Here is a 25701-nt window from a genome sequence, read left to right on the forward strand (position 1 = left end):
TGCCCCTCGGGTTTGGCGAAGTTTTGGGTCGGAGTTGGAGCTGAAGCCAAGAACATCTCTATCGACGACGGAGCGACGTGTCCCATATTATCCTATGTAGTCTAATCTTATATCCAACTTTATGGTCGCAAAGACCTAGACATGTACGCTGGTTCGACTTGACAGACTCAACCTCATAAACTAGGCTCTTTTCCTCGCATCTCGTCGTCCAACACGCCTTTGACCGTAGTCATCTTCACAGGCTTCGTTAGGAATAAGTCAAAACCACTTGCAGACGCCTTATCCCGATCCATATCACTGCTCAGACCTGTCAGTGCAACAACCTTGCATCTGCTCGTCCCAGCCTCAGTTTCCAGCCGCCTTATCTCCCTGGTGGCCTCGAAGCCGTCCATCACGGGCATGTTGATATCCATAAAAACCAAGTCGAAACGGAGCCCTCGCCCCTCTAGTGCGCTCTTATATTGCTGCACGGCCTCCAGTCCATGGCTTGCCGTAGCAAACGTGTGGTTCAGCTTCCGTACAAAATGCATGAGTAGTTTAGTATTGATAGGGTTATCGTCAACAAGGAGAAGGTGTAGGATCCTCGTGGGCTGCGGTGGTGATGCGGCGGCTGTCTTTGGCGGACTCGTTTTCTTCTCCCATTTTCCAGTCGTATTAGGAGGCAGCAACAGCGCCGATTCCTTCAGGCTCGGTGCCGGCATAGCTAGAGAGGGCAACGGATCCTGACTCCCACGCAAGTCATCAGATTCCTTCAGTGCCGCACCGCATGCCTGTTTGTTGGTCTGGGTCTGCACCGAGTCACTGTTGAGCTGAGCTGCTTCCAAAGCTGATCGGAGAACCGAGGCGAGCTTTCTCGGACCGATGGGGTGATGCAAGTGAATGTTACCACCTTTCCCGACCTGTTGCTTGAGGCACGACGATGTCCCTGAACCCGAGCAAAGCAATACTAGAGGCGCGACACGTGCATGCCATGTCTGCAAGACGTTGTCGCGACGTTGTTTCGCTGTGCCGTTGAACAGCTTGCAATCCATGATATAGAGATCTGCTTCCGGGACTGGGCGATCCTTGGTTCCAACGATCAGCTTCATCCCAAGAGACGTTTCTGCGATGACTTTCAGAGCTCTCTCGACAATTGCCGACCAGTTCCGGACCTCCTTGGTGATGTAGAACTCCGTATCAGCCATGGCTGCATAGGCATCAGGAGTGATGAGACACAAGGTCCGCCCACCGAGCTCAGAAAAGTGATCATCCAAAGGGTGTTGCTCATCTGCGCTTGTTAGTGGTGTGGTGTTGGTGGTTAGAGAATTTGGAATATGCTTGCGAAGAGGAACCAACACCTCGACGAGTGTCCCTATGCCCAAGGAGCTTTTGATATTAACGGTGCCACCGAGGTCACTGACGAGCTGCCGAACAATGCTCAGACCCAAACCCATGCCGGGGGTAATACTGTCTTCCTGCGAGAATGGCGTAAACAGATGATATTTTAGATAATCCGAACTCATACCCGAGCCAGTGTCCTCAACTGTGAACGAAATGTAGTCAGACGCGTTGCCTGTCCTATCCGTCCTCTTGACGACCTTCAACCCAACTTCGATGCGACCGGCGCTGGTGTGCTTTAAAGCGTTCCCGAAGATGTTCATAACAATCCGTTTCCAAGCGCCAACGTCGACTGGTAGTGTCCACTGGTATCTTGCAATGTTCACGGTAATGAGTAATGAACAATCCGGCAGGTCGTGTCCTAAATTGGGGAGTTCTGTAGGATACGTTCCTCTTCGGTGTGTGGATGGTGATATCTGCAGGTGGGCGACGTTTTGCGATAGATGCCCGACTCTGACTGCTTCCACGACCTCCTCGACCAATACCGCAAGATCGATGTCCTTTATTTCCGAGAAAGGCGAGGTTAGGAACCCGCGGTCGCGGCCGGCGTGTGTCACAATAGCATGATCGAGCAAATTGTTGAAGGTATCGAGCAGAGTCGTAGCGCACGAGTCAAGCATATCCAGGGTCGACAAAAGGGAGCAGTCTGATATGGCCTCGCGGAGTAGCTCACTACTCGCCATTATACCGTGGAGCGGGCTTCGTAGCTCGTGGCTGAGCGATGAGACAAAGTCTGACTTGGCGCGGCTTGCGGCCAATGCTTCCAAGCGTAACACTTCGGCCATGACAGAATTACCAAAGGCTGAAACCAGACCAATATCGGTAACACCGATTGCACGTGTTGGATCCTCTACCCAGCCTAGTGCGGCAGCGTACCAACACTCTCGTTGGAAATGCCACAGCGGGAGGAAGACGACATATCTGGCAGCAGGCAAGACTCGAAAAAGCGCGGCGATGTCGTTCGTCAGACGCAAGCTTTTAGAGTCTGCTGTGGTCTGAGACTGGAATGGCTTCCCAACGCCGTAGCTGTCGTCAATCGGGCCGAGCTCGTCGGCGGTGAACACATGACCCTCCGGGTACGCTCGAATGAACCTTTGAAGTGACACTTCCGGAAGCTGAGTCTGGGCTGAATGAGTCGCAATCTCGCCTTCTGGACCGATAACAGATTTGACTATTGCCGGGCAAAATGGTCCTTCGACAAAGGTATGTCGTGGTTCTCCGCGCACGTCGACCGGTTGCTGGTCTAGCCTATCCACATAGGAGCTAGGCACGGCATCAAGGAACATGAGACCATCCAGGTCCATGGACCGTTGAATCGTGGCCGCCGCTCGGAAGAAAGTGGCTTTAATGTTGACCGAGCTGATGAAACCGTGTGGCTCTGAGGCATCAGAGCGGGTGCTCGATGGGCCTGGGCGGGTGGCACTCGCATCTGTCTGGAGTTGCTGTTCTATCGGGTTCTCGTCTAGCTCATCCCGTGGAGTCGTTGGAGGCGTCTCGGAACCTCCCTGGGGTGGCGTAGAAGAGAGCGACAAGGCAGATTGTGCGGATTCAAGGGACGACGAAGCAACGTTTGGGGGTGGTTGACATGCCGAGCCACCAGATGATAGCATATCTGTCGAGTCGTCGCTCCCACCTTGCCTACCTGCCGTGAATGAGCCCCGAAGGTCAGTTGCCAGTCCTACGGTGGGAGGGATCGGGTTACCGGGCTTCCTTGCGCCCTCCGGTGGGGCAGTGTCTCGAAATGGTCCTGGGTGTTGAATTGGCGGCTGGTGTCGAATAAAGCCGCTCAGCCCTTGAATCAGCTGCTGGGAACGGTCTCGGCTCTGTCTTATCTTCACGTTTTCCAGATGGGCCATGATAGCAGAGGCAGCCTCATTCATGACCCCAACGATGTCGTCGCTGTCGAAGTCGTTATGCTTGCTGTCGACGACGCAGTAGCTTCCCAAAAGATAGCCCAGCGGAGACACGAGAGGGACTTCCAAGTACGAGGTGAAGTACGGATAACCGGTCACGTAAGGTCGGTCCTTGTAGTCAGGGTGCGTCCGGAAATCGTTGATGATGTATCGGGTCCTATTGGCGATGACGTCGGGGCCGGTCCGCACCCATTCTCCCGTCTCATCCATGAAAGCCTTCATGGTGGCGGGGCAGACTCCGTCGCAGTTATTTAACTTGCAAACCCCTATCGCGATGCTGTCGTCAGGGGCGCACTTCATCTCGGCGAGCGAATGCGATCTTGTAATCTCGGCGACAACATACTGATATTGACGGTCGATGAGGGACACGAATGCGCGGTCGACTCCCAGACGGAGGGCTCCTAACTGGGTAAGGGCATTGAGGGTGGGATCCGTGTTGAGAAACGGCTTCTCCTGGAAAGCAACGGGTAATCCGGGCGGAAAGGAGGCAGCAGAGAGGTAGCTGGATGGGATAGCATGGGTTAGCAAGGGTGTCGGCTGAAGTTGGGTCAAGTGAGGCAGGATCAGGCATGGCGGCTTACGCTGCGATTTCGCGCTGTCTCGCGCGCTCCGAGCTCTCTGGTTCGACACAAGCCGCCGCCGATGCGACCCCATCGATGCTATCGACAGGGATGAGCATGTTGATGGTGGCACCCGCAAATGACGTCGTCAATTGCAGCGGCGCTGATGGAGCGGGGTGGTGGACGTTCGCGGTATTCGCGAGGTCCCTTTCGTAGAAAGCACAATGTTCGACGGGAAGTCAAAACTAAGTTGCTTCGATCGGTTGAGGGGGGCCAGCTCAGCGTGGCGAACACCGTGCCAAGCTTCAGCCATGCACAAAGTTGTGTTTGAATTGGAACATGACCATCGGATCCATCCGAGTGCCCCACCTGCTGCTGTCCAATCCCGTCCTCGATCTGCACAATTCCGGGCGGAGATTCCGCTCCGGGAGAGTTTTGCTACTAACATCACAACGGCCTGCTCATCTCTTACGCCAAGTGCAGAAGTAGGGCTAATAAAACTGTCGTGTTAAAGCAGTGCTGTGATTGCGGTCGAGCAACTTAAAATTAATGCTACAGAGCGAGTTTACAGAGGCTTGCTCGAGTAGTAACATACTACGGACGCTGGGGTCAAAAGTGAGTGAGCTACTCTGTTATAGCCCCAAACCAAAGAAAAAAGCTCCTACGCACAGACCACACAGTATCCCAGACGGAGACTCGGATTTAACTGCTCACTATCTTCGTTATCGAACCAGTGATCACACTTCTCAACTAGCGCAGTTCATTAGTGGGTTTGTAGGGGTATAATGCCTGAAACCTAGCGGACAGTCCTTAACCCATCCAAAAATACAGTGCGATTACGGTTCCAAATTCGCACGCCATATTTTCGCCTAATTTAACAAGGCAGTTCACTCACTTTTGGCCCCAGCCTTTTCGTACTCAAGCTGGGATACTTCCAGGACGTAAGTAGCATCAGCAGCAGTACACGCCTTCGGTAGACGGAATCGGAACTGTACGGCTACCGTACTGTTGAGGTTTTATTTTTTCATTTTTTTTCTCGAAACCAGGCTATTAGTCACAACTGAGTTCTGGCTCAAGAGAATCGCCGGTTCAATCTTGAAAGTTCTCATCGTAAGCCGCACGAGTCGGTGTTTCCTCGAAGTGATACAATGGTTAGCTATTTGATCCTTGAGAAGGCGAAACAAACAAGCTTACTGTCAACTGCTGCATAACTTTTCGGAGAGCAGCTTCGAATTTTGCATCCCAGTCCAGTTTATCAAGCCCTTTCCCCTTTCGCTTGAGGAGACCCTTCAGCCTGTCGATAAGGAAGGTCTCAGGCATGACGAGGAGCGTTTTGTCCTTCCCGGGAGGAATCGACATCTGATCGAAGACGTTGTACATGCGACTCCGATCCCACAGGATCTCTTCGTCCTTTTCTCCTTTGGCAGACCCGTTTTGGCCACGAGCAGCACCGTTACCCCGACGCGGCTGATCATAGGATTCTGCGTCGGATTCAGAACCGCTCTCCTCGCTAGAGCTGGTCTCATTTTCCTCGTCATTGGCTACCTCGGAGTGGCCGAGACGGGCATTCTTGACTGACGGAAGGATGCCCGTCCCAAGCTGGAGAGAGCAGTACAACATAAGCCCTCCCAAGCCGGCTGCAACGGCGGTGGCGAAGGAACTTCCTGTCTGGCACTCAGATGTTCCGTCGCTGTTGCGTATGACGATATTCTCTCCGGGTAGCAGAAAGTCTACCTGTTTCGGGTTGACCCAAACCGACGGGACATTAGAGGCCGAGCAAGATCCTATGCGGATGGATTTGTTGCCCTTAAACGCTCCGGGATAGCAGCGTACCATCGAGCTCCCCCCCTGATCGCTAGCAGAACAGAACATGATGATCCGATTCTTATATGCTTTGTCGATGGCCTTACTGAGGTTCGGGAACTGACGATCGCCGTTGGGGTCTTCGATCGTCCAGCTCATGCAGATGATGTCTACGCCGCAACCCGTCGCCCACATGATGGCCTGGAGGATTTGGATTCATTAGCATTCCGTATTTCCGCATTATCCCAGAAAACCAGAAGGCGGTTGGCCAGTAGTAACTGGGGCCGTGCGGGTACCGGGGCGCTTACTTTCTCGGCCGATGCCGGGTTGATAACCCTATTTCCGGATCTTGTGTATTGTTCATCCAGCCGTGCAATGTAGAGGTCGACTTCGGGGCAGATCTGGCAGATGATGGATGCAACTTGGGTGCCGTGATTGCCCGAAGGGACATAATAGTTGTTCGTGTACCCTGTATACGAAGTGCAGAAAGACTGTCCGGCCACGACTCGGCAATGCGTACGGTCAATTATGTAGAGAGACGAATCAAGGCCGTCGTCGATGATGGCGATCTTGACTCGATGTTGCGGCTTGGACAGGGATTCTTGTTCATTGCGTTTAACGTTGCGGAAGAAGCTGGTTAACTCCTTTATCCGGCTGATTCTTTCGCCATCGCTATTTGTGTACACCAGGTTAGTGCTGTTTGCCGTCTTGTTAAGTTGTTTCCGGATCTAAACCTCACCTTGAAGTCGCGATTCGTGTGCTCCTTGACACATTCGCCCGCATCCCAACCGGCACTATGCTAAAGTCCACGTGTAGTTTGTCTTCTGACAAGGGGGCTGGCTTCAAGTTGTCAATCTGATTTCTTAGGTCCCGTATCTTTCCCTGCATGCCTTCAATGTCGAGAGCCGTGGTTGGCTGCGTCACTTGCTCGATGAGATCAACGGCTTCCAAGGCAACTGCTCTAGCCTTCTCGGAGAGCCTTGCCTTGTGTAGCATGATTCCAGACTCCCGGGATTCAAGACTTTCTTTGACCATGTTGCCGCGGCGCTGAAGGGTTTGTTTATCCTCTTGACCCTACTCAGTTAAATCGTTATTTAGTAGCTTTCTCACTCCGCATGCAGGCCTTGACGTGACACAAACCTCGTGTAGATATATGTAGATTTCTCGGAGCTAGGAGCGTGCAAGTCAAGTAGAATTCCATGTTAGTCTGCCAGGTACTCGCAGAAAGGGAATAGCTGTTGGGGGGGGGGGGGGGGGGGGGGGGGTGGGTTTAGCAGCCACTTGGGTTTAGGTGCAGTACTCTACCTTTGGAAATTTCTCTTTATTACCGAATCCACCTGGCGCACACCAACCCTGTAGAACAGCCTCATTTCCCGAAGCTTGGAGTGATATCTCTCGAACAGAATTTGACGAAGCGGCAAAAACCACCTCGCTAGAGAGATCCATTTTGTCCCAGTCCCATTCCTCAACGTCGAAGCGTTTCAAAGCTTCGACGATTTTGTCGTCAGTGTGCGACGGTAGCTCGCTGTCGAACACTGTGACCTTTTGAATCTTTCTGACATACCTCGTATGCAGCCACTCAAAGATAGTTGTCAAGTCCGCGGCGGGTGTCTTTTGAGTGAGAGCGCTATCATATGGAAGCGGTTAGTCATACCATATCTTGGCTGGCCCGGCAACTACCTGAATCCACCTACGACCCGGTTTGTGAAGAGCCACCGGTTGTCTCGACAGCCAGCCTCGGCAGCGCAACATATTTCAGCGTCCTTTCAAACCTAACATGCGTTTCGAGGCTCTCTAGGTAGTCTTGAGTAATCTTCTGCCGTGGGAACCCCAAAAGGTTGAACTCGATAGCACGTTCTGGATGGTGGCGGTCAATGACTGGGGTCACAGAGGCTCCACCGGCTTTGCGGTTATACGAACCTTCACCTCTCCGATACAGGTAGTCCATTGCCTTCTCCCGGGTCATGTCCCGAGATGCGACGCAGTAATGGCTGATGTAGGATGCGATCGGATCGGAAATCACGAATTTCCGAAAGTTGTCATCCCCATAATACATCCGTGAGAAGGAGGATTCGGTTGCGTCTTTGTCGAGATCGGGCTCACACTCCTTCTCGGCGTCGCTCACGTAACCGGCGCCATCCTCCGCCGCTTCCATCATAGCGCGGTATGGTTCTGCGGTGTCGTTGGCATTTGCAGGAGGAGGTATGGCGGCGGTGTTCGCGGATTGACGGGTTTTCCATTTGTGGAATTCAAACGCGAGTTGGAATATGCGCTCTTGATACGGTGTGCGCCCCTTTTCTTCCGAGTTTTCCCCTATACCGTTCCTCACCCCTAATGCAACGGGACACGCTTCTACAAGAACTTCAATTAGCTTCTTCGCGCGCTGCATCCTGCTCGCAACGGAACCTGCTTCTGCAGAAACGGATCCGGAGTCCGCCAGAGCTGTTGTGTCGACGGGCGCTTTCTTGACGGCAAGATGTAACGGAGTGTTGCCTTCGCTTTTCTCGCGTTCCTCGAAAGGAGAGCGCTGTGGCTTGTCTCCGGTTCTTCGGGGCGCAGGGGGCTGGTACTGTCGCATGTGTTGGACCATCTCATGGATGTGGAAATCATCATCATGTACGTCGGCATTGTCGATGGCTGCATGTAGACAGTATCTCCAGGTACTCTTCTCAGACTCCATCCAAAAGATTTTACCCAAATTAGAGGGTGGCGGGTCGAGCCGTAGGAGCTCCTCCACAAATGGTAGATTTCGGTGTCGGCCAGACTTAAGCGCCATCAAGATGGGCGTCCCATCGTTAAAGTCCTCTTCGAGAAGTTCTTCTCCAGCAAAGGCATCCTTTTTCGCGCTGCGCTTCTGGTTGGTGGCTGTGGCAGCCGAGATGGGATCATCTTTGGGCTTCTGCAATATCCGAGCGAGAACTTTGGCGATGTCCTCTCTGGGCCATTCTTTGTCCTTGCTCTGAAGGACGAGCTCGTGGAAGATGTTCGACTCTGCTTTGGCGGTGCTTGTTGTGGCCCTCGCCTTGAGTCTCTTGAAATACTGGGACTGCGCTTGGCGCTTCGGGTCCTTCAAGAACCGGCGGTAGCCATCGTCACTGGGGTCCTCATTCACCAACTGTCTCAGGTCTTCGCAGGTTTCGCCTCTCTTAAACAAGGCAGGACGATGGTGCTGAGTGGGCTCCGCTCCGCCTCTCCTTGGGCGATCGGCAAGGTTGGTAGAGGACCCTTGCCTCCTCTTCTTCTGGTTACTACTCTCTTGATCACTGCCATCCTGAAATACTGGCAACCGACGTGACATGATGAAGGCAACAGCAAACTCTGACCGGTCCGTCAGGGCGGATCTCAGAGGATGTGAGGCGTGAATGAGAGAGCAAGCTAACCTTGCCAAAAAGTTCCGACAGCCAGTCGGTCACCTTGGCCGCTGTGCACCTAGAGTCATGCACGGGCCGGCACGGGCGGAGGTGTACGTGTACATCAGGTACGGTTTGCGTGGGGGCCTTCCGAAGGGGGATTGATCGGCTCGAAGGGCCGAGGTGACGCATACTACTAGGACCCCGGCCTGCATCAGGCTCGATACTACGACCGTGCGAGTAGCACGGCCACCACCCCGGGACGTAACGGGGAGTACGCATTCTAGTGCTGATCGGATAGTCCATGTGTTGGATAAACGACTATCTAGGGTTTATTATGAGGAGTACTGCATGGGCTCGGCAGTGCTCTATAATAATCGGCACGAGCTGGCTTCTTCCAAGACCCGAGCCTACCTACTCTCGTTTGCGCCTCTTTCCCTCCTTTTTTTTTTTTTTTATTCCGATCTCCCCTCACAATTACTACGTTGCGTCAAGAGACTTACTGTTCTACCTTATCGTTGTGATGGAGTTCGAACTTGTACTTGAGCCCGTTGTTGGAGCTGACGGTGGGGACGGCGTCGTGGTCGGGGAGTTCCGCAACCAGAACAAGGCGGGCGAAACATATCGGCGAACACTGATCGATACCCCGAGGTTGAGCCTAAAGGTCGCTTTGCTAGGCCACGGCAAGATCCTACCAGGCGGCTCCGAGGCAAGCCTGCTGGTGTTCGACTTTCGGCTCACACCGTCCAAGACGACTCAGAGATTCAAGTGGGCGTCATTTGAGATCCTTTTCCATGATACCGAGGGAGATGACCTCGCGGACCCCGAAGTATATCGAATTTCACCAGAAGGTACATTTGCCGTCAACCCGTGGACCTTGTCGGCCAATGTGAAAAAGACATTCGAGCTTGGTGGGAATATCGGGCTCCCGCAGGCCGGACTTAATGCCAAGGTTGGGCACGAACGAGAAGAGGCATGGACAGCCGAATACTCCGTCACCGTTATCGGCCGGTCCATCGTGAGCGAGAGGGTGTCTGGCGAACCCAACGCCGTCTACTGGGAGATGCACGAGGACAAAAAGAAGCGCGCAGGGACACCGACCTTTCTTCGCACCGCTGTCATCCTAGAACGGAAAAAGCCGGGGCGGAAATTCACCTTCAGTGTCAAAGCCGAAGCCGATGCGAAGGTCACGCTGATAGACCAAGCGCGCAGCAAGACTATCAGCTTCCTTGGGCGCACTGGGCGGCCGCAGCAGCCTGCCCTGGTCGGCGATGTGGAGATCAACCCTCACACTGATACCCTAAAGGCCCAGGACGAGGTGCTTTCAGTGTACGCGGACAAGATTGTGTGGGAGAAGCTGCATGAGCTGAATCTGCGGGGCGATGTTGTGCAACACACCGAGAAGGAGGTTCTCTGATCCTGCCAATCACGGGGGGCAAGGCTCCAAAGTAGTCGCCGATAACAAGGGACTGCGGGTGAGCAGGACTCGTTTCTGTTGCGTAATTTGCTACCATGTCATTCAATGAACAAGGGGTGAGGGCCCGATCTGCAGACTGCACTGTCAGCTTTTGATTTTGTGATCGGTGGGTGACCTCGAGTGTGACGCCAAGGCCTAGTCCCTGCAGGCTACATGCGTATATGTGCCAGAACCGGACACTGGATAGAGTTGACGCGGGACCGCCAAGAACCAGAGGCCTTCGGGGAGCGGGAGTAGTATCTACTCCTGACTACCTGCTTTGGTGTCAGATCCCTTGCGGGGTCCTAGTCAGGGTTCTTTACTCTTGCGCACTGTTGGTGTGTGAGTAGTAGGTACGCGTAACAAAGGCCAGCACTTCATTGGAGCTCAGACTCGGTGTCCCGGGGTCTCCCACAAAGAGCATCATCTCCACCAGGCTCGCCGACCTCGAGGGTGTAAAGTTCATCTGTTGGTTCGACAGTGTCGAGAACGAGCCAGAAACAGCCAGATGGAGAATCAAGCCACAACGTTAGTAATTTTCCCAATACTGAGAGTAACTTTTAGTTATGACAGCTAACCAGAAGCTCCGGGGTAAAATAGCCTCATCATCGTGACTGGCATCATTGATCGGCCGCAGTGGCTCTCTGCTGGGTCCGAGGATGGGGACGCGAAGTCTTACAACGGACCGTTATGCTTCCTAACAAAAGCGTTTCCGAGCCTCCGAATCAGCGTCTTTCATACGGTCGACCGCTATCCCAACGACGAGGAACGGGATACCATCATCGACCTTCCAGATATCAAGCAGCGATCCGTGGACCTTCTGCATTTCGTTGATCGAGAACACAGACAGGGTGACCTAGTCACGCCGCCAGCTGGCAGCCCAGGTCAACCAGGCGATGGGTCTTCTGGCGTGCCGCCAGTACTGATCTTTGCTGGTCATGACTTGGGTGGAATTGTGGTGAAACAGGTACTGCTCCTTCCTGGTCCCGTCCAATTTTAACAACCTCATACAAGAACAAGACACCTGGTGTGACGCTAAACAAACTCGCGGCGTGTCTGAATGTAGGCGCTTCTAACGGCTAGCACCAAAGCTCACCTGGACTGGATTGCGAGCGCCACTACCGCGGCGGTAAGCAAGCCTAGCCCTCAATCCAAGTTACAACGCAAACGGTTACCTCCCTATGATTGACTGAAAAACTAACAGAGTCCATCAACCCCAGTTATTTGTCGAGACACCCCACTATGCACCAGACCACCACGCGTGGGAACGGACCATATTGCGGATGTTGAGTCTTGTACGGGATGCTAACTTGGATTTTGTATCCTTCTTCAAATATCTGCCCGCATTCGCCAGCCGGGTCGAGGAAGAGTTCCGTGATGTTTTGGGAAGCCTGCCGGTCATAAACTTCTATACCAAGGCATCTCCGTTACGATTTGTACGTCCTTCAACCCAACCTCCAGGCTTACTAGTATCCCCTCCGTGTTGGGTAGCAAACGGAGAGCGCTTGTCTTAACATAGTGGGTTGGGCAGGTCACCAAGGAGACAGATGACCTTCTGCGATTCACCGGCTACAACAAGACGGAGCTCCTTGAGTGTGATATCGCCGAGTCATGGTCCATTAGAGAACATGAATCAGCAGCTGAGACAATCCGCAAAATCATAGGTGAAGGGATAGCGAGCCGCGCGAAAGGTACCTTAGATTTCCGTTCGGGCCGGGCGTCTTCTTTCCCTTTCCCTACATTATTGCTTCTCTCTTTCGGGCATTTTGCGACAATACTAACTTCCTTGACTCAACCGGACAGCGACGGCGAATGATGGTGACATCAAGAAGCTCTTACTGTGCCTGGCTGAAGTAGCCCCCAAAGTGCGAGCGCTTCGAAGCTTCGTTGACAGCACAGTGTCCTCAGCTTTTCATGACTGGATCTGGAAAACCGAATGGTATGGTGATTGGGTGGCGAACACGGGCGACAGTGTTCTCCATATTGCCAGCCCGAGCGGCTCTGGAACAACCGCACTCGCTTCCAATATTGTCCGCAGATTACGAAGGAACGGGGCAATCGTCCTCGGATTTTCGACGCTTTCAGTTCCTGAGCATGTTCGCAACGACGGGGAGGCATCCAGCGCAATCCTTTTCTCTGCCCTCTGTCAACTCCTACTACAGCAGGCTGCTCGCAAAGGATTCACCCCGAGCTATCTTTCCTTCTATTTACGGCTCCGGGAGGAGCTATTCCTCACCAAAACGGTTCTAAGAGGCCTGCTATCGTCCCTTCTCTCCTCCCAAGACTCAGGAAGCCCGATTTTCTGCGTCATTCATGGCATCCACTTGCTTCCCGACGGCGGTCAAAAACAGCTTTTCCGGGATCTAGACACGATCATGGCATCGTCCCAGTCATCCTTCAAGCTCCTCATTACTACCGACGGCCAGCCTCCGTGGCAAACGATGCCAGAGCTGCGGAGCGGCGTCTCGGTGCAGCTGCAAGAAGCACAAGACAACCACGATGTGAAAACAAGGTTCTCCGCCGCGAGAATTGAGCATATTGCGCGTTCTCGGCCGGTATGGAGATTATCAAAACCAAACTTGAAGAACATGCTTATCACCAAACTTTGTGCTGAGTCTGCTACGATGCTCGAGCTGTCCTTGAAGTTGGACTTGATCGAGCTAACAGACACGCCCGAAACGACGTCGGACGTGGAGTCCATGATTTCTGATCTTCCTCCTTCGCTTACAAAAACAATCGACACCATTTTCCAACCCTGTGCTCATCTTCACTCTGTGGTCTCCACGGCTTTGAAATGGATTCTGTCCTCTTCAAGACCTCTCAGCTTGTTAGAATTGTCAGTCTGCGTCGGATTGGGAACTGGCCCGGCACAGCCAAACGGATGTGGAGCCCTTCGGGAAAGGATCTCGTGGAATCCGTCCAGGGATCTACAACGAGCTCTTGGGCCCGTCATCGACGTTTCAGATGATACTGTGCGACTACGACATCACTCGTTAGCAAAGGTACTTCGAGGACGGCAGTACTTCCAGATGGCCTCAGATCCTCATTGCGTCCTCCTGTCGGAATGCCTCGGTTACCTTCAGCTAGTGGCAGATGCTTGGAACGCATCGACCCCTGAGCGGGAGGATTCAGAAGACAGTCGAGAGCTGCTCTTGGTCGAGTACGCGGCGGTTCATTGGCCAACTCACGGTTTTCTCAGCGATGACCAAGAGAAAGCTACGAGTATAATCTTCGATTTTCTGCAATCCACTTTCTTTGACACCTGGGCCGCCATGTTACGGTACTACTGCACTCCCGCGGCGCCCTTACAAAGGAAAGCTGCAGTTACCCGGCTTCCCCGGTCATCCGTGGAAGCAGCGTGTTACTTTGGATTCCTAGGGGTCGTCGACAAGTTTCTCGAACAAACACCGCTCTCAGAGCCATTGCGCAAAGACCTTACCACAGGCCTCGATTTCGCCGCGGAAAGAGGCCATGTATCCATCGTACAACGCATTCTAGATAAGGGAATTCGAAGCAATGAAGTGTCGAGAATCGCGGCTAGGTTCGGACAATCGAGCGTGCTGGAGGCTTTGGTTGTCTCGTCGGCGCTTGACATCGAGAGTAAGGACGAAGCTGGATTTGACCCACTTCTCGAAGGTTGTCGCGGCGGTCACCTCGGAGTGGTCAAGCTTCTGATGCAGCAAGGTGCGAACGTGAAGACTACAAACGTTGGGGGCCTCACTCCGCTGCATCTGGCCTGTAGGACTGGCCAAGCAGAGGTCGTTGACGAGCTTATCACCTCTGGATATGCACCCGTTAACTCCAAGGATGGGTCGGGCTATACGCCTTTGATGTACGCCGCCGAGGGAGGCTTCCAACACATTGTCCGCAACTTGATTTCAAAACTCACGGAGACGCATTCTGACCCAGAGGACGAGTGGTCACTCGAGACTGAGCTCGATCAAAATACGTCAGAGGGTAACACGGCTCTGCACTTGGCAACATCCAGCGGCCATCTGAAGATGGTTGATTTATTACTGCAGAGGGGAGCCAGCCCGACCAAGGAGAACGAGGTTGGCTACACTCCACTCCATCTAGCAGCTAAGCTGGGTTTACTGGAGGTTGCCAAGCTCCTGATCAAAGCATCACAAGAAGCCGCATCCCAAGAGGACGACGTGACAACGATGTCGCGTTCCTCCCAAGTCGACGCAGATAGCCCCATAAAACTTGCTGTGGCAAACCGGCACCTCGGCGTCGTCAGAGAACTTCTCCGTTCGCAGCAACACAGGAGCCCAGAATCCGCGTTCCGAGCGGTGTTGCACGCATGCAAAGCGGGCTATCTCGATACCGCCATTGACATATTGGATTGGTACCGAGAGGCAGAAGAGCTTGATCGTAGTAGTCCCGCACTGCGGGATGAGGACGGCACCACGGCGCTACACCTCGGAGCTCAGTTCAAACACCTCAAGTTAGTTGAGGATATTCTCACCAGAAGCCTGGTGCCAGTGAACGCACCGGACAAGCAGGGCTGGACGCCGCTTCACACCGCGGCCAGATACGGAGACGACGAAATCATCAAGACCCTCTTGGACTGGGAAGCCGCAGCGCTGAGCAAGACTGTCGATGGCTTGACAGCGCTTCACTTGGCCGCGCGGCATGGGCACGCGGGTGCGTGCACGGTGTTGGGAAACAAGTGCGAGGACTTGCTTCGCATCAAGACAAAGGATGGCGACATCCCGGTCTTCCTCGCGGCCAAGGAAGGTCATACGGACGCGGTCTACGCACTTTTGCGTTTCGCTCCTGAAACGGGACGGGAAGGCCTTCTCCACCTCGCTGTGGAAAGCGGCTCCCAGGAACTCCTGGAAATCGTCCTGGACACAAAGCCGGACCTGGATTGGGTAGACAGCGACGGGGACACTGCTGTCCACCTGGCTGTGTCGGGTGGGCATATTTCCATGATGCAAAGTTTGCACAAGGCGGGCGCAAACATGACAAAAAAAGATGGAAAAGGCAAAACCCCCCTATTTCGTGCTGTTGAAGAGGAGAACGTCGCCATGGTCAAGGCCCTCTCTGACTTGGATGCGGACCTCGACGCTGATCAGCCAGATGAAGAGGGCCTCACGCCGTTGCTCACAATTTGTGCCTCTGAAACCTTCTTCGACGAGCCTGACATAGTCGTCGAAATTGCCCGTGTGCTCCTCACCAAGTATGGTGGCAAGGTGAACATCAACGTTACTCATCCCAACTCGGGCAAAACACCTCTACACTTTTCTACAGACTCGGACTCGGAGGACTTGACGATGCTCCTTCTCGAACACAACGCAGACCCGAATATCCGGAACAAGAGGGGCTCGACACCCATCTTCCTCGCCGCTGAGTTGGGTAAGCTCAAGAGCGTCGAAACGCTTATCCGGCACGAAGCAGAAGCGTCCATAAGAAACGGCAGCAATACGACTCCTCTCCACAGAGCTGCGGGAAACAACCACGCCGAGTGCGTCAAGTTGCTGTTAAAGCACGGAGCCGGCGCCGACCTGAACCACAAGAGCGACTTTGGATACACGCCACTTGCCTTGGCTGCGGTGAACGGCTACACGGAAACCGCTAAGACGTTGCTGGAGAACGATGCTGACTGGAATATCGAGAACGACGACGGGCTTTCACCGCTAGGGATAGCAGCGGAAGCCGAAGAGGAGGATACAGTGGACGAGCTCCTCAAGGCTATGGCATCTAAACCATCTGACATCCACCACACCATCCGACGTGCCGCGGTAAATGGTCACGCAGATGTTGTGGACATGCTCGTTCGCAAGATTGACGAACCGAATATTGACGAAGAGACGCACGGCTCGATCCTCGGGCTAGCAATCGCGCGGGAACAGTACGACGTCGCTACGATTCTCCTCGACGTCCCAGGCATCAATGCCAATATTAGGGATGCCGTTTGGAGGACCCCGCTCTTCATGGCAGTGGAAAAAGAAAAGCCTGAGCTTGTCCAGGCGCTGACGGAAGTTGGTGCTGACCCGAATACCAAAGACCGGGAGGACCACTGGCCACTGAGCCACGCGATCACAAAGCACAGCACAGAGATGGTGGAGCATCTTCTCAGCCTCAAGAATATCGACCTGGCCGTGGTAGACGGCCGCGGCTACGGCACCTTGTACTGGGCCTGTCGGCGGGGCACTGATGAGATCTTCACGCTCATTCACGAGGCTGTCAAGAAGCACCCGGACTACGACACAATGCGCCAGTCAGCAATTCATGGCGCAGTGGCCTCCGACAATCACTTTGCGTTCGACGCCTTGGCAGAATCGGGCGTCGACTTCAACAAACCCGATCCCGATGGCTGGACGCTCCTGTACACGGCGAGATGCTATGAGCTCCCGAGCATGGAAGAAAAACTTATCGAGAAAGGAGCAAAGAACGATGCCCGGCCGACGAATATCAAGACACCCACGGCGTGGCACAGTACGGACAAGGGCGTCGGGTTGTCAAGGGACGAAGCATCGCCCAACATAATTGTAGTCGAAGGTGAGCCACAGACGTTTTTTTTCTGGCCGCTGCTTACAAAATGGGGGGTTCTCAGAGATAACTCGCCAAATGAGCGGCGATTTCTTCCGATACTGCGTGGCTAGGGCCGACCATCCACTCCCGGGAGACGAGGACTGGTACTTCGAAGTCACGGTCCAGAAAGGCTATGACGATGAAGAAGATGCGCAGTAGGTCAAAGTTTTCGGAGATGAACTGGACAAGATTAACCAAGACGGACAGGCCATTGGGTGTTGGCATTGCGGAAGACAACACGGACCGCTGGCAGCTGCTTGGCTTGCGCAACGACGGCGAGGGGCAATCGTATGGCTTTCACGCCGACGATGGCTATACATATCCGCAAGACCAGGCGAAGGAATCGGATGCAAAAGAGCTGTACGGCCAAGGCGACACAATCGGATGCGGCTACGTCCGGAGAAAGAAGGCGGTTTACTACACGCGGAAAGGAGAGCGGCTAGGTCAGTACCCTTTTGACTACTATGGAATTAGTTCTTTCCCGGCCCCGATTACCCACCTTCCGTATTGAAAAGGAGAAGAAGGACTCTACGGCATGAAGTCGGAAGGATGAGGCTATTCTAACCCGCTCCGTCCCGCTACAGGGCTAGCGTTCGAGGACGTCAAAGGGAAATTTTACCCTGCTGTGTTTATGCTAGCTCGGCAAGTCGGCGTCTCTATCTCAGCCAACTTTATGAATTCTCCGCCGTGGATGTTTGATCTCAAGTCGCCGAGACTGCTGCCAAGCAGACCGCCAGAGCAACAGAGCAGTGGTGAGGATTCAAGTCGAACTGGCTCCCCGAAATCGGCAGGCGGCGATTCGTTATACAACAGCGATGACGATGAGTAGAGGGTGTACCACAATTTCACATGTTGTTAGACTTGGTCATATTCCGAATCTCATGACAATTCAATTCTTTGCCGGTTGCTTGGGTGCTTCGGGTTTACCTCTCCGAATCGCTACTATACAAATCTCTGTCTGTGCATGTATTGTTGATACCTCCCTGTAATGTGCGTAACAGGAGAAAAAGTAGTACAAGTAATATACGATGGCTGTTTCCTATCTACTCCTTCACCTATCATCGCACATTCGATGCCAAGTTTCCAAGCCTACTAAGTCAGCAGATCTACATCTCGGACACCCCACATCTCGGACAGTCTAACACACCGCAATTCCAACCTACCTAATTCGATTTACGATAACGCAGTCAATTCTAGGCCAAATTACACCATGTTTTAACTAGTTCTTCGTCAATTACTTATAATAGCATATATTAATGTAACGAATCCTTCAGGGTCCCTAACGTCTGAGAGGATTTCGCAAGGTCTCTTAGCTAAGGGATGGTGGATTCGGTGAAGCCCAAAGGTTCACAACAATCGCGCAAGTGATATCTCAATGGTAGCAAAGCTAACAAGTCGTATTGCTTACTGGAGAACTCCTCGAGTCCTCCAGGTGTACCTGTCGGAAAGCACGGCACCTCTGAATCTTGGGAAATGACAGTTGAGGATTTTGTATGTCTTTTCTTAATTGTGTTGATTGTCTTCGTCTTCATTGTCCTCTGTCTGTGCTGGAGAGCTTGCTCCTTTTATAGACGAGATGCGCGTACAGGATGACGTCCGTACAGTGGCGCAGTTAGCTGCCAGTCTTCCTTAGCTTAATAGAGTACATGGGTTTGGCTCCCACACTAGATCCTGTGATCCTGATCCTTTGGCACATGATCCTTTTGACAGGAGACAGACGGAGACAATGAAGAGAAGACACAAAAACCCAAAACTGTTATTTCCCAAGATTCAGAGGTGCCGTGTTTCCGACAGTTCGTATCAATAACGCGACCGCGTCGCAATGATGTGGCTGTCGGAAACACGGTACCTCTGAATCTTGGGAAATGATAGTTGAGGATTTTATGTGTGTTGTCTTGATTGTGTTGATTGTCCCTATGTGTCTCTATCTGTGTTGGAGAGCTTGCTCCTTTTATAGACGAGATACCCGTATAGGATAACGTCTGTTCAGTGGCACAGTCAGCTGCCAGCCTGCTTTAGCTGACTAGAGTATATGGGTTTGACTCCTGTTGGAACTACTGTCTGTGGCACCCACTTAATTAGTCAGGCTCGTTGGGCACAGATCCACACGTATCTAGAAGGTCTTCGTCAATGGGCTGGGCAGTCGCCCTGTTGTTGTGTGGTTACATTGCAGATATCGCTCAGGAAGCAGGGAGCTCAGAAAGTTGACCCCTGGGAGCACCCGTCACATGATCCGACACCTGTCGGCAGGTGCCCCCAGCTGTACAAAGTGGGTCGCTCATTTGCGACGACAGTCCTCATTTCCAACAACTCCTGCACTAGATCCTATGATCCTGATTCTTTGGCACATGATCCTTTTGATAGTGGCTAAGTGTGGCTGGTATCCATCTATCGGCGGGGTAATCAGGGGTCTGGCGATGGCTTCAATTGGTGGGCGTCTGTATAGCACTAGGCCTAATCGACTTAGCTTTGTTCCAATTTCTCGAGATTGTACGGTATAGAGAGGTCGGGGCCAAAAGTAAGTACCCTCTCCTGTTAGCGAGAGCTCGAGCCATCCGTGCGAAGAACTTACCGAGAACGTCAAATGTACTGTATTTGTATGGGCCCACAGTTCCCAACTTGTTCCCTAATTTAATGCCGCACACACAAAATTGCTGTTGTATCTTACCCGCCAAATTAGCAGTTGTGATACCGCCCAGACGGTTTGTCGCAGTAAGTGTGGAATCCTGATATAACGTAGCATTAGCTAACCGCTGTAGACTATGGTAACAGTCCACCGCAAGTATTCCACGCCTGCCGAGCGAACCGAAGCCCTCGTTTTACACGCACATGGCGCAAAATACAGCGAAATCGAAGCCCAGACTGGCATCAAGAACTCAGCGTTCAAGGCGTTGTTGAGGAGGGCGAAAGAGAGGGGATACGTACCAGACGACCCTGTCAAACAAGAGCATGTGCAAGATGCCCTTAAATCTGGAAGGCCGTTAGTTATCGGCCCCTCTTGCTGTCGAGATAATCGAATCCATCATCACAAAGAACAGTATAATACGCCAGTTTTCTAGCTATGAGATTGCTGATGAGCTTGCCCGTCAGATGGCTGATTCCGGTGTCAAGATTCCAAGCCGTCGGTCAATCGTACGGTGGCTCAAAAAGAATGGGTGGAAGAAGGTTAAGCTCTCTACCAAACCTGGCCTGAATAAGGCACAGATGATGAAGAGGCTTGAGTTTGCGATCCGGGTTAAGGACTGGACTTTGGAGGATTGGAAAAGAGTGGTCTGGAGTGACGAAACCTCTGTCGTTCTTGGTGCAGTGCGTGGGAAGAGGAGCGTTTGGCGACGTCCCTGGGAGAAGTTCCATAAGCACTGCGTTGCGCGTCGCTGGAAGGGTTATATGAGCTTCATGTTCTGGGCTTGTTTTACCTGGTGCGAGAAAGGTCCTTGTTATGCCTGGCCCCAGGAGTCGGCGAAGATGAAGGCAAGGTATCAAGCTCTGATGGATGTGTATAACCTCGTCCACGAAAAGGAGGACCGTCAGATATGGGAGCTGCAACGTGGGATGGAGAGGATGGGCCTTAAAGGCAAAAGAGGTCGAAAACCACAATGGCGTTATACTGACAAGACTGGTAAGCAGGTGCGAAAAAACGACAAGGGAGGGATTGACTGGATACGGTATCAACAAGAGGTCTTGTTGCCCAAATACTTACCATTTATAGAGCGCCTCAGGCAGAAGTATGGGCCTGTCTATATTGTCTAGGAGGATAACTGCAGCTCCCACACTTCTCGATGGAATCGTTAGATCTGGGCCCAGGAAGGTTTTAAGGTTATTGACTGGCCAGCGAACTCCCTAGATCTCAGTGCAATTGAGCCGCCTTGGGCACGCTTGAAGTGCTCGTTCAGGAAGCGCAAGGTTCCAAAGTCGCGTAAGGAATTGGAAAAGGATTGGAATCGTCAGTGGCGAGAGTATCCAATGGAGAAATTGCAGCGGTTTGTTGAGCGGATTCAGGGCAACGTTCAATGGGTAATTCGATTAGCGGGTGGTAACGAATATCAGGAAGGAACAGTCCCTCCACCTCTACTTGAAGGCGAAGAACTTGGGCTTGTTGTTTGGCGAGAGTGGGAGAGGAAATCGCAGTTGGAAAAGGAAGCTGAGTTGGGCGTTGAAGAGGTTGAAGTCGAAGAGAGCGAATGGGAACAGGATGATCTGGATGGCAACGAGTTACTACAGTTACTGGGATGGAAATAGTCAGGATCTTAATTTACTTACCTGGATTCAATTCGCCTGATTCTGGGTATTTTAAAGCAGTTGAAAGCGTTAAAACCCAGCTTCTTTTACGTTGTTGATGATGATACTGTTGGAATGACAGTTGCACTACTTTGGAGGGTTAGGGTTGAATATAGCCCTGTTCACGCTTACTGTGTTGGGGGCTTGGCAGTCTTGGCTAACAAATGAGGGCACTTACTTTTGGCCCCGACCTCTGTATCCGGGTCGGGTTTTCGGTCTGCTCCTCACCCAAGCTATACGCGATGTAACACAAAATTGAGGCTGTGCTCCTTGCACTAGCCCTACTTTTTGCATCGCCGCTTGACTACCATCCCTTGAGCCTTTTCCATCATCAGTTTCCCTCAGCTACGAACTCGCACTTTTCGATTCTTCTCATTACTCGAAGCGACAAAGCTGCTGACCCCTCATAGTCGAGGTGCTTCCGCGATGGATGGGCTTCGAGAACTCGCTCAATCATCCCTCTTTCCCCTGGACTTTCGAACCCGACCGGAGTACCAGTTCGCATCTATTTCTATCACATCTACAGCAAATGGATTTGACGTAGGATGCGCGAACCTCACAAGAACAGAATTACAGAATTTTTTTCAAGCGAATGCAGAGAACAAGCGTGGGGTACCAAGCATTCCTTACAACTTAAAGCTTGTCTGTGTACCGATGGACGAGTTGGGGTTAATTTATGTCAGCCGCCATGACTTCCAGGACCTCCTCCAGACAATGGAGCTTGACCCTTGGATTCAGCACTTGATTCGGGCTCGAGCCTATGGCTTCCATCACTCTGGTCGTGCAACAGCCGATCATGGCGTTGCCTCTTTTTTCTTAGGAACCACATTTCTCTGGACCGTTTGGACCTGCCGCCGCCAAGAATCGGGGTCGTTTACCACAAAGTGCCTCATTCTCGATCCGAGATGTGAGCCATCACCTGACCAAGCTATTCTGCACCGGTCCAATGGCCTACTCGGGTATTTCGAGGCCTTCAAGAAGGACTCTCGCTCTGCGCTTTTCCTGCCGTTTGTTTTCTCCATAAACGCGCTCCGATGGAGGGAGCGGAGCATTCTACATAGCCTTCAAGTGGTTCGATCTGTTGAGTGGAGGACAGGGCATGGATCTTGGGGTGATGGCCGCTTTGAGGTTTCTCGGGATGTTATCCTGGGCGTTACAGCTGATCTTGGGAGTGAGCTCAATACTGTGGGCAATTCCTCTCGGCATTTGGGTTTTGTTGAGTCCATTCTGGATTACCTGGAGTGTCTGCCCAATGAGTTGGAAGAGCTTGGAGTGCACCGTGATGAGGCAACTCGCATCAGCGATAATAGCATCTTGTCTGCTGCACGCATTCTGCGACAGCAGTGCTCAAGCGCAAAAGATCAGTGCGCCTACCTCGAGTCACGGATACGCAAGCAATCCTCTGTGGTGAGTGGTAACTGTGATATAAGGATAGCATGAAAGGCCAGATAACTGACGAGATTTGGGGGCACAGCTCTTTGCGATCCTAAGTCACGAAGACTCCAACATCAACATCCAAATTGCACATGCAAGTAGAGCCTTGGCAGAGTCAGCAAGGCAAGACGGCCTTTCTATGAAGACAATCGCGGTTCTCACCATGGCGTTTCTGCCCGCGACGTTCTTGGCCGCACTCTTCTCCATTCCCTCCCTGGGATGGGATCAGCCGGACAAATTTGTCCTCTACTGGGCCTGCACAATCCCGATTACAATTGCTACGTTTGCTCTTTGGGCTATCCTTACGAAACGTCAAACGGTTCTGCAGATGATCAAACGTACAAAAGGCCTTTCGAACCGCAAAGAGGCTCAGAGAGACCTTGAATCTGCTCTCACACGGTTCTGATGGGTAAAATTGTGGCAATTTCAGAATAATCACCCATACTGCTTACCGTCATGACCTCCGGGCAGAAGAAACACCAGCCACATTGAAGGGCGCGTGGATGGTGGGGCAGCCTGCTACTGAGGATATCCGCAGTCCAACTGTCCAACAGGTCTGAAGTCATGTGATGGCTATGGAGCGGTCCTTTGAGCGGGATTGCTTGAAAGGGTTGAGGGAGGAAAATGGTATGAGCAATAAGATCCGGAGTGTCGCGGGCTAAACGAGTGGCTGAGCGGCCAATACGTTGTCTGCGTGAGCGCTGGGACTAAACGACTGTAACGTACAACGCTACAACGCAATAGCTTTAGCACTAGGAAACGCGGTGAGGATTCCTTCTCCGTCCGGCACCCAGAATCGTCCCACTCCGCCCTGCTGGGATGCGAGGCAGTTAGCAGCAAGTGTTTACCGACGCGTGAGAGAATATATCATGTCGCATCCCATCTCGGATCTACAGAACACAAAATTACTGGTCAAGGAGGTGATAAATATGAATTTGAAAGTAAAAAACTTGGCAATAGGGCTTTTCGATTACCCAGACCTGGATCAAGGAGTTGCTCAGGTGACGCTCCGGTTTATTGCGTGCATAACTGCCGCAGAGATATCAAGTACTACCTACCTCTACAATTTGTCTCTTCATAATCTTGTCCTTGATATGCTGATCTGTGTCTAAGTAAGACCTGTGACCCCGGTTCATTGACTGCACTAAGAGCAAGGGTCTGGTAGTCTCCTTAACTCCGTTTTCATGATTGCTCAGAGGTGTGCTATTGAGATTGATCTATCCATCAACTATACGGTAGAGATTTACTTGAGACAATTTCTCGAGAATAGGAGCCTACATCAAGTTTAGTAGGACGCTAAACTAGTACCAGTACCTTATGCTGCATCCCGGTTAATGCAGGTAAGCCTGGTGCTCGGATATATTTGCTCCCAATGGAACCTTAGTTCGTGGCAGATATAGTACACCCTCGTACCAAAATTGTCCACTACTAGTAAGCTGTCAGGTGGCCCCAAGAAACTTTCTCAAATCCGCGCACAAAGTACAGTTAATACCAGCAGGTCCTAGTACTACCTTGAACACGTTCGTGAACCTGCGAAGGCACTTTATTTATGCAGTAAACGACCCTTTGTGCCACGTTCCTGTAAAACTAGTCGTCACTGCCGCTATGTTGTATTCCGAGGGGCGTCGGAACTTACAAGCGACTGACAAGAATTTTGGGGTGAACAATATACTCTGGCGGGGCCTTGCGATCTTGATGAACGAAGTCAGAGAGGGGGACTTTGACGGTGTATAAAGAAGGCGATGATTAAGGCGTTCGATGGGGTTGAAATCCTCAAAACATCGCCACGGAACTTACACTGTTGAAAATCCCAAGTCTTTTGATCGCAAAGTCAGTCGTATCAACCCATCGGTATTGCCTCAAAATGCGTCTCCAAGGACCCCTTTACTCTATCGCCATTTCCACATTCCTCACCCCCGTTTTCGCAAGGCCAAAGTTACCACCGTTGCCAACGAACGTCACGTTCCCGACACACTACGCCATCGTCGTCTGGCCATCCATCGCCTCGGATGACGCCTTCAACCCCATCAACGTCCTCAACGCGCTCACCTACTGGTATCCCCAGCTCGGGATGCACTTCTCGATCCTCTCGGCCACTCTCAACCCCGTCTCGACCCGCCTCCTCAGCCGCAGCACCCTGCCCGAGGCCAACGCGACCACCGCCCCGCCCAGCGACTTTGGCCAAGCCATCGTGCCGACCGACACGCTGGAGGCGGTGCTGGCGCGCAACGGCACCACCTGGGTGGAGCCGTACCCCCCCGACGAGGATCCGGAGCGGCCGCACGGCGGGAACGTGACCAAGGTGCTGAGCCCGATCGAGGTCCTGCTGGTCCCCGGCGGCGGGACCTCCCGGCCGGATAGGTCCGTCGAGATCGCCTTTGTCCGGCAGATCTACCCGCGGCTCCACTCCATCTTCAGCGTCTGCACCGGCGCCACCGTCCTCGCCAGGTCCGGCATCCTCGACGGCCGCCGAGCGACAAGCAACAAGCAGGGTTGGGAACGAGTCATCAAGACGGGGCCGAAGGTCAAGTGGGATTACCAGGCGCGCTGGGTCCAGGACGGGAATATCTGGACGACCGCCGAGCCTGCTGCCGGCACCGACGGTGCGTATGCGTGGGTGGAGAGCGTCTTTGGGAGGGAGATTGCGGATTATTTGGCGGCCACTGTCGGATATACTAGGTGGAGAGACGGCGCCAACGATCCGTTTGCGGACGTCTGGGCTTGAGCTGGCTAGCGCCTGGAGGGATGGTGCTGCTGAGCCGCGAAACCCGGTTGCTGATAGTCAACTTGTCAATGCCGCGCGCTATGTTAATCTGGTGGTTTGTTACGCTGATCAAGGTGGATTTTGTCGGTGGCTTCTCAAGGTTGATCTGGCGGTGCTCAATTAAGTGCAGTACTGGCAATGCTCAAAGGAATCACGGAATCAGAAATCGAAATATATGTCTGTGGGACATCAGGAGCCATATGTCACTAGCACTTGGCCCCGTAAG

The 25701-nt window shown here is 52.7% G+C and overlaps 5 protein-coding genes across 5 annotated transcripts; 3 read left to right on the forward strand and 2 right to left on the reverse strand.

Annotated features, from left to right (window-relative positions):
* Positions 1-173: 173 nt before the first annotated feature.
* Positions 174-3969, reverse strand: MFIFM68171_08159 (uncharacterized protein; the record flags this gene model as incomplete). Its single annotated transcript, XM_071063579.1, has 2 exons — positions 174-3792; positions 3872-3969. The coding sequence occupies 2 exons, from the start codon at positions 3967-3969 to the stop codon at positions 174-176; spliced, it is 3717 nt and encodes a 1238-aa protein (XP_070919680.1).
* Positions 3970-4939: 970 nt separating this feature from the next.
* Positions 4940-8951, reverse strand: MFIFM68171_08160 (uncharacterized protein; the record flags this gene model as incomplete). The annotated part of the gene is made up of 7 exons (XM_071063580.1): positions 4940-4984; positions 5045-5854; positions 5962-6325; positions 6393-6727; positions 6959-7280; positions 7348-7510; positions 7574-8951. The coding sequence occupies 7 exons, from the start codon at positions 8949-8951 to the stop codon at positions 4940-4942; spliced, it is 3417 nt and encodes a 1138-aa protein (XP_070919681.1).
* A 575-nt stretch (positions 8952-9526) lies between these two features.
* Positions 9527-10420, forward strand: MFIFM68171_08161 (uncharacterized protein; the record flags this gene model as incomplete). Its single annotated transcript, XM_071063581.1, has 1 exon — positions 9527-10420. One exon carries the CDS (start codon positions 9527-9529, stop codon positions 10418-10420), a length of 894 nt encoding a protein of 297 aa, XP_070919682.1.
* Positions 10421-10967: 547 nt separating this feature from the next.
* MFIFM68171_08162 (uncharacterized protein) lies at positions 10968-17828 on the forward strand (the record flags this gene model as incomplete). Its single annotated transcript, XM_071063582.1, has 8 exons — positions 10968-10987; positions 11060-11426; positions 11680-11895; positions 11991-12123; positions 12263-16966; positions 17022-17154; positions 17207-17442; positions 17584-17828. 8 exons carry the CDS (start codon positions 10968-10970, stop codon positions 17826-17828), a joined length of 6054 nt encoding a protein of 2017 aa, XP_070919683.1.
* Positions 17829-24575: 6747 nt separating this feature from the next.
* MFIFM68171_08163 (uncharacterized protein) lies at positions 24576-25436 on the forward strand (the record flags this gene model as incomplete). Its single annotated transcript, XM_071063583.1, has 1 exon — positions 24576-25436. One exon carries the CDS (start codon positions 24576-24578, stop codon positions 25434-25436), a length of 861 nt encoding a protein of 286 aa, XP_070919684.1.
* Positions 25437-25701: the final 265 nt, after the last annotated feature.

The sequence above is a fragment of the Madurella fahalii genome (assembly GCF_045866475.1).
Source record: "Madurella fahalii IFM 68171 DNA, scaffold_4, whole genome shotgun sequence".
Classification (NCBI taxonomy): domain Eukaryota; kingdom Fungi; phylum Ascomycota; class Sordariomycetes; order Sordariales; genus Madurella; species Madurella fahalii.